General features: G+C 45.1%; 1 protein-coding gene across 1 annotated transcript in view; it reads left to right on the top strand.

The window, feature by feature from the left end:
- The window catches only part of LOC147170328 (syntaxin-3-like), a 63,337-nt gene that overhangs the window by 7,692 nt on the left and 42,620 nt on the right, over positions 1–13,025 (top strand). Inside the window, exons 6-7 of the mRNA XM_086081927.1 lie at positions 7,086–7,194; positions 8,592–8,665. Of these exons, the coding sequence (XP_085938053.1) occupies positions 7,086–7,194; positions 8,592–8,665 (183 nt within the window). The remainder of the gene's footprint in view (positions 1–7,085; positions 7,195–8,591; positions 8,666–13,025) is intronic.

Below are 13,025 nucleotides of genomic sequence, written 5' to 3' on the forward strand. Positions count from 1 at the left end.
GTGTGATCCCTATATCGTTGGAGCACACCCTGCGGTCCCCTTTCTTAAAAAGGGGGACCACCACCCCAGTCTGCCTTTCTAGAGACAATGTCCCCGATGTCCACGCGATGTTGTAGAGGTGTGTCTACCAGTACAGCCTCACAACCTCCACAGCCTTTAGGAACTCTGGGTGTATCTTTCCACTGATGAGCTTTCTAACCACCTCAGTAACTTCAACCCCAGTAATAGGTGAGCCCATCTCAGAGTCCCCATAATCTGCTTCCTCAAATGAGTACATGTTGGTGGAATTGAGGTGTATTCTCACCGACTCAACGACTACCCGAGTTGAGGTCAGTAGCACTCCATCTCCACTATACGCAGTGTTAATGGTGCACTGCTTTCTTCTCTAGTGACACTGGATGGTGGACCAGAATTTCCTCTAAGCTTTTCATAAGTCTTTTCCTATGGCCTTACCAAACTCTTCCCACGCCCAAGTTTTTGCCTCAACGACCGCCGATGCTGCGTTCTGCTTGGCCAGCCAGTACTTGTCAGCTGCCTCCGGAGTCCAACAGGCCAAAAAGTCCTGATAGGATTCCTTCAGCTTGATGGCATCCCTTACCGCTGGTGTCCACCAGCAGGTTTGGGGATTGCTGCCACAACAGTCATCAACCACCTCATGGCCACAGCTCCAGTTGGCTGCCTCAACAGTGGAGGCGTGGAACATGGCCCACTCACGCTGAATCCCCTTCCCCCCCTCCAGAGACGTGGGCAAAGTCCTGCCGGATGTGGGAGTTGAAACTCTTTCTGAGAGGGGATTCTGCCTGACGTTCCCAACCAACCCTCACAATATCTTTGGGTCTGCCAGGTCAAACCGGCATCTTCTACCACCATCGGAGCCTAATTTCATTTCCCAACAGCACAAATGATAAAATTGTAGTACAACAGTATATGAAAATAAATGATTCAAGTGCATCTTGAGCCAAATTGTTTTTAGCATACTTTAGCTAGCAGCCCGGTTCTGTGGGGTTTGGTTTTTGTTTGATTTTGTACGTTAATGTTGTGTTTTGTCTGTGTGATCAGTGTTTTGTCATGTGTTCCTTGTCTGTCCCCTTGTCTCGTCATGTGTACCAGTGTCCATCTGTGTGTGTCTTCCCTTCGTGTGTTGACCAATCAATTCCCTCAGCCACTTGTGTCTTGCCCAGGTGTGTCTTGTTGAGTCAATCAGTGTGGGTGTATTGAGTCTACTGTTTTTGTTCAGTCTGCGTGGGTGTGTTGTTGCTAGCTGTTTGTGGTTACGAGTTGTAAGTTTGGGTGTTGTTTGTTGTGTCTCGTTCTACTTCGTCTTGTCTAGTCAAGTCAAAGCCAGCCAAGCAGAGCCATAGCCAGCTAAGTCAAGCCAATCCACAGCCAGCCAAGTCAAGCCAAGCCACTTTCAGCCAAGTCAAGCCATGTCCCTTCTGGTCAAGCCAAGTCACGTTGAGTGTAGTCTAGTCCAGTCAAGTCACGTCCAGTCACCTCACGTCGTATCCAGTCACGTCAACTCACAATTGCCTGCTCAACTCCTCGTCTTCGTTAAATAAACTTGCCACATCTATACATGGCCTCTGTCTGGTCATTGTGCCTCCTTACCTTTGGGTCCACATTCCTCACTCCGCCACAAAACTGTGACACTCCCTCCTGGCTCAGATGCACCATGGACTCGATGGAAAACCCTGAACCGCCTGCAAACAATAACAGGATGATCCAGGGTTGCTCTAAACAAATGGGGCTACAGGACCAACCTTCTGTGAATGTGGAGAAGCAAACCACGCCATGGACCACTGTCTCACCTGCCCTCTACTGCCCAACCCTTGTAGCCAGAAATACTTGCAGAGTTCAATAAACATGCAAAGAACTGTGAGAAGAAATGGGAGACTATCATATAACATCTCTTGGAAGACACGAAAAGTAGAAGCTAGCAGCGCGTCTCGGAAACCTGCCTCAAAATAACCCAGAGTTCCTTGTCTCTAATGCCACTCCACAAATTATTTATATAAATTGATATAGCAACCAATAAAAAAAGGCGAACAACAACTACTTTTAATTTAATTTAGTTTACTATATTCATGCACTAAAGCAGGCGTGGGCACACTCGGTCCTCGAGGACCAGAGTCCTGCAGGTTTTGAAAGTTTCCCTTCTCCAACACAGCTGATATATGATCAGCTCATCAGAAAGCGCTTCATAAGCCTGATAACGATCCTATTGATTGGAATGTCACACTGACGAGGGTGAAACACTCATGCGAGCAGTTAAGCACCTCCCACCAAAGCAGAGTGACAGCTGACAACTGACGGATGAGTACGCAATAAACCCAAATAACCAAATATGGACTGACTTACAAAATACAAAAATACAGTTAGACGATATGCTAACTAAAAAGACAGAGTTTATAATACAACAATTGAGATACAACAACTTTAAATATAATAACAAATCAGGTAAATTTCTTGCAATCCAACTTCAACGCAATCGGGAAAAATCGCTTATAACGGCTATTAAAGGGACAACTGGTGAATGTACACAATCACCAAAAGAAATTAATAAAAAAAATTATAACTATTATCACAACCTATACTCAGAAACTAACAAGTCTAACCCAGAGCATATTGAGGCATTACTCAGTAGCTTAAATATACCTCAGTTAACTACTGAATATAAAGATATGTTAGATGCGCCACTTACTATAAACGAGTTGTACAGTGCTCTAGATAGTATGCCAAATGGCAAAGCACCTGGACCGGATGGTTATCCGGCTATATTTTTTAAGCACTTCTGGTTAATGCTTGCTCTACTTATCTTAAGAGTAGTAACATAAATTAAAACTAATGGTCACATACACCCACACATGAATACAGCAGCAATTAAACTTTTATTAAAGCCAGAAAGACCCCACCGCAGTATAGAGCAGTGCTGCGGTCCCCTGTCCGTGTTCCCCCCACCCCCCCTATTTATTTTTTTAATACACCACATACACTCACTGTCATGCCTGGGAGGCGGGTGGATCGGAGCGTGGGGATATAATTTCCCTCTGCTCCGGTTCACCTGCTCCCAATTTTAATGCACCACACACACACACACACACACACACACACACACACCCACACACACACACACACACACACACACACACACACACACACACACACACACACACACACACACACACACACACACACACACACACACACACACACACTTGTATATACACTGGGTGGGGTCACATTCACGGTGTAGGGGTAGAGTTCGCCAGTCAGCGAGCTGGCAAACTCAGTAATAGGGTTAGCTTTCATTGGTACGCTGGCGTGACGACCGGGGCCTTTCCCCGCTGGGCCTGGGATTTGGGGGTGCCGCCCGTCTCCCAGTGCTACCATCTCCTCTTCCGCCGGTTGGGGTGGATGGCGGGGGTGGATGGGGGGCGGGGGGGTCGTGGGGGGAGCGGGGGCTGTGGACCGGTGGGGTGCCTGGCGGGCCTGCAGTGCCCCGTTCTGCTGCGTTGGGTTGGGGGCGCGGGCCGTGTTGGGGTGGGGGGCGCTCCTGCTCCTGGGTTTGCTCTCCGGCCGGTGGCCCTGGCGGGGCCCGGGGGTCGTCCTTTGGCGCTGCCGCGGCCTGGGGCGCCCTGAGGTGTTGCGCTTGCTCTGTCCTGGCAGGGGTCGACGGCTCCCCTCTTTGGTGGAGATTTTCATGCATGCCAGATCCACCACACCAGCATCTATCGAAACTCACACAATCTGCTTCTTCCTCAGGTCATTGAATCGGTGGAGGCTGGTGTCTGTGGATCTCACTCTGCTTCGTCTGTCCTTCCTTCCTTTCCTCAGTCTCTCCTTTCCTTTGGTCTCTTGAGGTCTCCCTGATTTGTTGGAATTTAGATGTTTCTGGGGTTGGTGAAGAACTCTGGTTGGTGGCCCGGTGGGTGGTGTATTTCACTTTCCTTTCTTTGGTCCTTCCGGCGGTGTTCGGTTTAGGTGAACGGTATGGGATTTTTTTTAATAGGTTTTTGGTGAACTAACGAATACACACACACTCGCACGCACGCACACATACTCACCCACATACAAAATAAAAAAATAAATAAAAAAGCAATGATGATGACATTACCGAATGAACAATACTTAGCTCTTAAAAAAGAAAAGAAAAAAAAAAAGCAGAGTGACAGCGAGTCGGGATGACTGCAAAAGTTGTGAAATGCCTTGTATGTAATAATGTAGGCTAATATAATGATGTATTGTAAATAATGTAATATTTTGATCACTCCTCCATCCATCCACACAATCATGTATTACATATAATTTTAAAGGGAAATTAAGTATAGAATTAGAATATATGTGATCGGCTCTCAATGACAGGCAAGGAAATCATCCAAAATTTGAAACATAAATTTTTTTTGCGATCCCACATCTGTATCCCCGCCACGCCACCACACCCCCCTATTTTTTTTTAATGCACCACATACAGTCATTGACACTTCTGGGAAGCAGGTGGATCGGAGCGGGGGGGATATCATTTCCCTCTGCTCCATCTCACCTGCTCCCAATTTTAATGCACCACACACATACACACACTTGTATATACACTGGGTGGGGTCACATTCGCCAGTCAGCGAGCTGGCAAACTCAGTAACAGGGTTAGCTTTCATTGGTACGCTGGCGTGACGACCGGGGCCTTTCCCCGCTGGGCCTGGGATTTGGGGGTGCCGCCCGTCTCCCAGTGCTACCATCTCCTCTTCCGCCCCCCAGTGTTCCGCCCCACCACACGGTTGGAGGTGGGGCCGGTGGGGTGCCTGGTGGGCCTGCCGTGCCCCGTTCTGCTGCGTTGGGCTTGGGGCGCGGGCCGTATTGGGGTGGGGGGCGCTCCTGGGTTTGCTCTCCGGCCAGTGGCCCCTGCGGGGCCCGGGAGTTGTGCCTTGGGGCTGCCGCAGCCTGGGGGGCCCTGGGGGGTTGTGCTTGCTCTGTCCTGTCTGGGGCTGATGGCTCCCCTCTTTGGTGGAGGTTTTCATGCATGCCAGATCCACCACACCAGCGTCTACCAAAATTCAAACACAATCTGCTTCTTCCTCTATTCGTGGAATCAGTGGAGGCCGATGTCATGCACATGCGCATACTCACGCACATACAAAAAAAAGAAGAAAAAAAAGAGAGAGCAAATATGATGACATGTCGAATCGGTAAGATTACCGAATGAACAATATTGAGCTCTCTCCCTCTCTCAAAAAAAAAAGAAGATAATTTAGGAAGTTTGACCTCTCATCTCATTTGACCTCTAATAAATTCTCATGGATGTTATGTCTCAAATGCATTTGGTCACATAACGGAAAGGAAAACGTTTTGATGGTTTAACAGTTTTTTTTCCTTTTAGTTTTTAAATGTATTACTTAAGGAGTACAACACTATACAAACAGTATGTAAAAGTCAATCCAAATATATACTGTGTGAATTCTGGGGCGGGGAGACTCGCCACAATAGAGCATAAAGTGCTAATATTCAGCGACTCACGGAGACGGTTCATTTGTGACATGTCGAAGAAGTGGCGTTTTTCATAGATATCTCATGAAATTAACGACATTGAGGAGTGATCAAAACATTACTTTAATTACAATACATTTTACATTAGCCTACAGTACATACTTAATAGTATGTAACAGTAATACTTAATTACAATCATTCCGGCTTGCTGTCACTCTGCTCTGGTGGGAACTGCTTGACTGCTCGCATGAGTTTCGTCCTCGTCAGTTTGACATGCTTTCGTGCAGGCTTCCCCAATCCTGGTTCGCGAGGTTCGGAATCCTGCAGGTTGGCACCTGATTCTAAAGACCAGGATCGTTGTCAGTCTTCTGCAGAGCTTGCTGATGAGTTGATTATAGGAAACCAGGATTTGGGAAGCCTCCTTTAGTGCATGAATACATTCATTTAAATTAAAAATAGAAATAGACTTGTGAAAGAAAGAGTTCCCGGAACTAAAGATTATCTCTTGTTTGGAATACAAACCTTCGCCGCAGTGTCCGGACCAATGACGACATTCCCTTCTGCGATAAGGTAGGATGCCGTTGTTATGACGTGCGTCTTATGTTCACTTTCGTGCTGACGGGTCACTTTGTGGTGTATTAGACTTTTATTGGTTGCTATGTCAATTTATATAAATCATGTGTGAAGTGACATTAGAAGTGAGGAATTCTGGGTTATTTTGAGGCATTTTTCCTAGATGTGCTGCTAGCTGAAGTCATCTTAAAACATGTAGGGTAAAGATGCACTTGTTTTAATAATTACTTATTTTCATGCACGTCTGTGACAATTTGAACTTTTGTGTGTTGCAGAAAATGAAAACAGAGGACTCAAGGATGCTATTTTTGGAGAAATCTCAAAATCGACAATTTTGTCCAAACGATCTATTTTTGTCACTAACTGAAAACTAATGTCGGAGTGGGAGCCTATCAAACGATTACATTTTTAAATCAGATTAATCATCTTAGAATTTCGATAAATCAAGATTATTCACTGAATTAAAAAGGTTTTTTATCAAAAAAAATTGCCCGCGAAAGAACACCTGTTGTATGTTAATTAGTTCGACATTTAATGTTATGAGGGTATCAACAGTTTTTGATCCACTGAACCCTCTCATCCTCCTCTTTTTTGAATCAGTTAATTGCATAATTTAAAATGAAATAAAAAAACAATCCCAATAGCTTGACATGAACAAATATTCTGAATGTCATACGCAAACATTTATTAAATTATTTACTTTAATGCATTTAGCTTTGTTTATTGCACAAACACAACATGTGCTACCTTTAACGTAACCATGCACTGTCATCTGCATTAATACATTATTAATGTGATAATTTTTTGTGATTAATCAATGAGTTAACGCTATAACTTTGACAGCACTTTTATGTATGTTTGTCTTTTCATTCTGTTTGCTGACTTTTAAACTGTAAAGCGTCTTTGAGTGCTTTTGAAAAACACTATAAATAACATGTATTATTATTATTAAAAGAAATATATTTATATGATGATAAGGTTTTTCATTTTTTCATCACTGAAACACAAGTTAACAAATTATCTAAATTCCCCAGCATGCCATCCTGGCGAAGAAATTTGTAGAGGTAATGACAAAATACAATGAGGCACAAGTTGACTTCAGAGACAAGAGTAAAGGACGGATTGCCCGACAGCTTGAGATCAGTAAGTTGGTTTGTTTGTATACTTATATATCATATATCATTGCAGTACATGTTAACGATAAAGGCCTCGTTGTACTTCTGCGTCAGGCTAAGGCGGAGACGTTACGGCGGAGCCACACGTTTGCCTTCATACTTGTGCGCAATACACATCACAATACACATCAGGTTCTGCTGCAGTTTTCACTCCAAGTCGAGGTGTCACTACGGCTGCTATTGGCTAGGACGCCACAGAGTGGAGATTCCTCTGCATTTTATGACCAATTCAGGAACAAGAAACAAAGTTTGGAGTTGTCATGACCATGGCAAATATTTCGTGCCAATTAGCATTGGTGTCGGCACAAAAACACAACAGCTTCGTGCTTAGCGAACACAGTTTTTTTTTTTTTCCCCCTTTCATCACACACATATATCCGCACGTACAATCGTGGTCTCCCGGGCGGGAAGTGGATTCGCGCCGCCTGCGCTTACACAGTTGGCTTCACGGAAACTACACGGAAAAAGCTGAGTACGCCATCAAAACAGACCAATCACGAGCGATGTTACGACCCGCCATCTGCGGCACTCAAGATTTGGAGACATGTGTGCCGCACACGGCCACGAGTGACGCAGTATTTGACTTAAATGATTGGCGTCGATCACGTGATGTACGCCAGTTATTATAGCAAGAGCAAACGCAGAAATATAAACCAGGCTTAACGTTCTTATAACCTCAAGCATCAATATGCTGAACACATCCCAGTGCTGTGATGATGACATTTTCTACTGTTGTGTTCACCCAAAGGTGATTAGAAAAAAAACACCGTCTGTACTGGCCTCACAGAACCTTTCTGCGATCCAGGTAGTTAAACACCTCCACACAATAAGTCACAGACGCCAGGATGGGTTCAGACCCTTTCTTTATATGGCAGGTGTGAAACTGTAGCAACAAATACAGAATAAACAAGCAAATAAAATGTACACAAGTCAATCATGTTATGCTAATCACTGCTAATCTGCGCAAACAAACATGACGGAGCATTCGACAACGTAAATACTGCGCTTGTTAATAATTTCTAACACATCACCTTTACATCAATTTACCATTTCCTATATGTAAAATACTTACAGGGAATACCTTTTATGGACTTTAGCATCAGACACAACTCGACAACAACGTTCTCATTCATTCTATGACTCCTTTTTTCACGTGAGTAGGAACCGCATACTGAGTCGCTCTCTCTCTTAAAGGGGCAGCGCCTTCTTAAAGGTAAAGGAATTGGACCAAAACAATACGTCTTAACTTTCTTACAACATGCTATTAATTAACACAAAATAATAATAACAGGGCCAAAACGAAAATAATAATAACAGGGCCAAAACACCTTCCATTTAATTATTTCTTTTTCTTCTTAATTATAGCAGGCAAAGCAACAACTGATGAAGAACTCGATGAAATGCTGGAGGGAGGCAACGCAGCTGTCTTCACTGCTGGGGTGAATATACTTCCATGAACAAGCTTGTAACTCAAGACAATTTGTATGGAGGTAAAAATGGTAATAAAGTAAAGTAACCTGTACCTGTAAAAAAAAAAAAAAAAGTAGTTGTAGTTTAAAAAAAAATTTACCTGTCGAAAAAAGTATAGATTTGTATTTGTAGAAGAAAAAAATTGTGCCTGTAAAGTTTTTTTTTGCATCTGTAAAAGTCATGATTTGTACCTGTAGAAATGACAACTTGTAGTCAAATAAGTCGCCACTAGGAGTCACAAGTGTTTTTTCTGCTGCTCTCCAGTCACGTGACTTTTGCACCAAATTTCTAGCTACAGATGGTGCAAAACTGATTCGTAATTGTAGAGCTCCGCGATTTGTACTCATAGAAGAAGCGGGCAGGCTCTGGAAGATTTGGGCGGGCTAAAGCTCAACCTCATTGGTTCAGCGAACAACAGTGGGTTGATCTCAAATGACGCCACGTTTTTATCATTAAAATGCACAAGTACGAAATTCCAAACACACAGAGTAGCCACACCAGTTTGTGCGTCATTTTGGAAGAAGAGGACGTCCCAGGCGTGAAAATTTCAACATGGTTCAATATACAAACACCGTGTGGAACAGCTTAAACGCTGGTTGACATGCAGAGCACTCCAAGTGGGCAGAAAGAAAGAAGTTTCAGTATGAAGGTAAGTTTTATTGTACAATCATAGCTCTTAATCTGGTGCTAGCTAGCTCATCTCATGTTGTTAATTGTCACAAAAACTGAACACATTGAAGTCACGATTTTCATTTTTAGATTTGAAGCCTACCTTTGGACTGTGACTTTCTGTCCTGAATGTATTTCCTTTTACCTGGGTATTGTCATAGCTGAGACAGTGTAAACATACAATCAATAGTGACAAGGCGTGGCAGATTTAGGACTCAGGCGCAGAGATAGGAGTTTGCCGCCAAGGCAGATATTTATTAAACATAAAACTCCTCGTTTAGAGGGGAAAACAAAGGCTATAAAATACAAAGTCTCTTGGCTTTGCCGATGTATTCTAGGTTCTTGTGATCGGTCCAGACAACAAACGGATGCTTCGCCCCCTCAAGCCAGTGCCTCCATTCTTCCAAGGCAATTTTGACAGCCAAAAGTTCTCTGTCCCCTACATCATAGTTACGCTCTGCCTTGGATAGTCGTCGTGACAAGAAGGCACAGGGATGCATCTTTCCATCCTTCTCTGCACGCTGAGACAGGACGACTCCGATCCCCTCATTGGAAGCGTCCACTTCCACAACAAATTGCCGCTGTGGATCTGGTATTGTGAGGATTGGTGCTATGACAAAGCGTTGTTTGAGTGCTTGAAATGCGGCTTCCGCCTCCGGGGACCAGCTGAACCTCACCAGAGGAGAGGTGAGGGCATGCAGAGGGGCAGCTATTGCACTGAACCCTCTGATGAACCGCCTGTAAAAGTTAGCAAACCCAAGGAATTGCTGAACCTTCTAACAGATGTGGGCCACTCCCTCACGGCGCTACTTTTAACCGGATCCATCTGTACCTTCCCAAGGAGATGGTTTTGGCATGAAAAACACTTTTCTATGCCTTGACATAAAGTTTGTATTTGAGCAGTCTTCGAAGAACCTTGGAAACGTTGATTTGATGCGTGGCTAGGTCTGACGAGTATACAAGTATGTTGTATAAATAAACATACACAAACTGGTCCAGAAAATCTCTCAACACATCATTAATCATGGCCTGGAAAACAGCAGGAGCATTAGTGAGGCCGAAGGGCATGACTAATGGCCACCGTAATGGCCACTAGGTGTATTAAACCCCGTTTTCCATTCATCCCCCTCCCTGAACCTAATGAGATGGTATGCATTGCGTAGGTCCAATTTAGTAAAGATCTTAGGTTGTTGAAGATTATCAAATACGGACGACATGAGATGGAGGGGGTAACGTTTTTTTATTGTAATGTCATTAAGGAGGCTAGAGTCTATACAAGGCCGTAAGAAACCCGCTCCCGTTGGTGATGACAAAGGACGAATCAGTCCAGCCTTTAGGTAAGTTTCGATGTATTCCGCCTTCTCTGGTCCTGAAACAGAATATAGGCGGCCCTTGGGAATGGTGGAACCTTGAATTAGCTCTATGGCACAATCAGAGGCACGATGCGGTGGGAGTGACATGGCTTTGGTCTTGTTGAATACCTCCTGGAGGTGATGATAGCAAGGAGGCACAATGCTCAGATCTGGGTATTCAGAGTCTGTGAGGGAATTAACAGAAATATGATTAACAGTTGTAATGTCCGCTTCCTGAATTGGTGAACCAATCCCATAGCTCACACAATCCTTTCCCCATCCCAGAACTTCACCAGTCAACCAGTTTACATGGGGGTTGTGTTCACGCAACCATGGGTGTCCCAGGATCAGAGTATGTAAAGGAGACTAAAACAATAACTCACTACCATTTAGTGCCCTAGCCTTAATGGGCTTAATCAGCTGTTCAGTCTTGGCACTAAAATGTCTCACAAGTCCCCAGTCTATCAGGCTCTCATCTGCCCCAGCGTCTATCAGGGCATAGAGGTCTGTGGAAGGGGTGCGGTGAATAATTTTCACTGGTGTGAGTTTTCGTGGGGACGACTCTGCAGTCGTAACTTGACTCACCGCTTTGGTCCTTTTGGCTGGGCAGGCGGACACGAGGTGATCTTGGTTCCCGCAGTAAAAGCACCGACCTTCCAGCTGTCGGCGCCGTCTCTCCTCCTGCGAGAGCAGCGCGCTGCCCAGTTGCGTGGGCTCCTCCTCTGGGAACGTGTTGACGCTGAACTGACGCTGAACTGACGCTGAACTGACGCTGAACTGACGAGGAACGAAGAAGAGCCGTCCGGATGGCAAGGGCGATGAGGGAGTCCAAGTTCGGAAACAGATCAGGACTAGGACGAGCAGCTATTGGATGGACGTCGCCACGCCCTTGAGGAAGACGTCATAGAGCGCTGTGGAGTTCCAGCCACTCTCTGCCGCGAGAGTGCGGAAGCGGATGGCGTAGTCATTCACAGAGTCTTTTGCTTGTTTCAGCCTGCTTAGCTGCCGGGCCTTTTCTCGGTCTGAACAGGCTGGATCAAAGACCCTCTGTAGGGCGGCTCGGAAGTCCGTGACGGAGCCGCAGAGTGGGGAATTGCGTGCCCACTCTGCCGTGGCCCAGGCTCTGGCTCTCCCAGTCAGGTGGGAAATCATGAAGGTGTTAAGTTATTAACATTGTTTTTCAGTTTCAATTTATATTTTAGCCGTTTTGGATTTAGTTAACTCAGTATGGCTCAATGAATAGAATTGTATTCTTATCTGTCTCACACTCCTGAGAAAATAAGGGAGTATGTTGTCTGTTATCTGTCTGTCGGAAGAGACAGGCTGATGTATGATTGTTTTTCTCTAATCTGATTTATAGCTATGGGAACTTGCTGAACTTGCTGATGGGAGGAGAAGGGGGATTTTCTTGTATTCACTGAGTTGTAAACAAATGTACTGTGGGCTGATGGGAGGAGACTTTTCGTATTCTCCCACTTTTGTATAAGTATTGATGCCCCACGTTGGACGAGACAGAAAAACCTGATAGAACACGGCTTCAGTGTCATCAGCCTTTTGTCATCAGAAGCTTCTGATAATTATTTACCTTTGCAAAGGGACTTCTTCACCAGAATCTCACCATTCAGTTAATTGAACACGCAAAGAGTACAATACTTAATATTAATACTACTCTAACAAATGGTGACCTCCGACGCTGAATTATAACGAATGGTCTCCTCCGCTGAATTCCAACGGAATTGCGTGCCCACTCTGCCGTGGCCCAGGCTCTGGCTCTCCCAGTCAGGTGGGAAATCATGAAGGCCACCCGGGATTAATCTGTGGGAAAAGCCTGGGGATTGTGAATGTCACAGTCAGTCAGAAATGCCTTGCATTGTCCTGGCTCCCCAGAGAATCGCTCAGGGGAGGCTAGCTTGATTCCCGACCCGGCATACGGCATGGGCGGAACTGGCGTGGCTGCTTGGGTCTCTGGCACGGCAGGAGGGCTAGTGGTGCGACGCAGGTGGTCCAGAAGGTCCCGTACCTGTGCTGAGATCTGGCCCATTTGCGCTGCTATGGCTGTCTGAAATACCTCTTGCTGGGAGAGACGGGCTTCCTGAGCTTGCAGCGCTGCGGCCATTTGCTCACTCTTTGTGTACTGACAAGGCGTGGCAGATTTAGGACTCAGGCGCAGAGATAGGAGTTTGCCGCCAAGGCAGATATTTATTAAACATAAAACTCCTCGTTTAGAGGATAAAACAAAGGCTATAAAATGTTAAACTAAAGGTGCTCCAAAAGGGAGGATGTCTAATCTACAAACAAAACAAAATCA

The sequence above is a fragment of the Leptonotus elevatus genome, chromosome 8, assembly GCF_054856555.1.
Source record: "Leptonotus elevatus isolate MCC_2025b chromosome 8, RoL_Lele_1.0, whole genome shotgun sequence".
Lineage (NCBI taxonomy): Eukaryota > Metazoa > Chordata > Actinopteri > Syngnathiformes > Syngnathidae > Leptonotus > Leptonotus elevatus.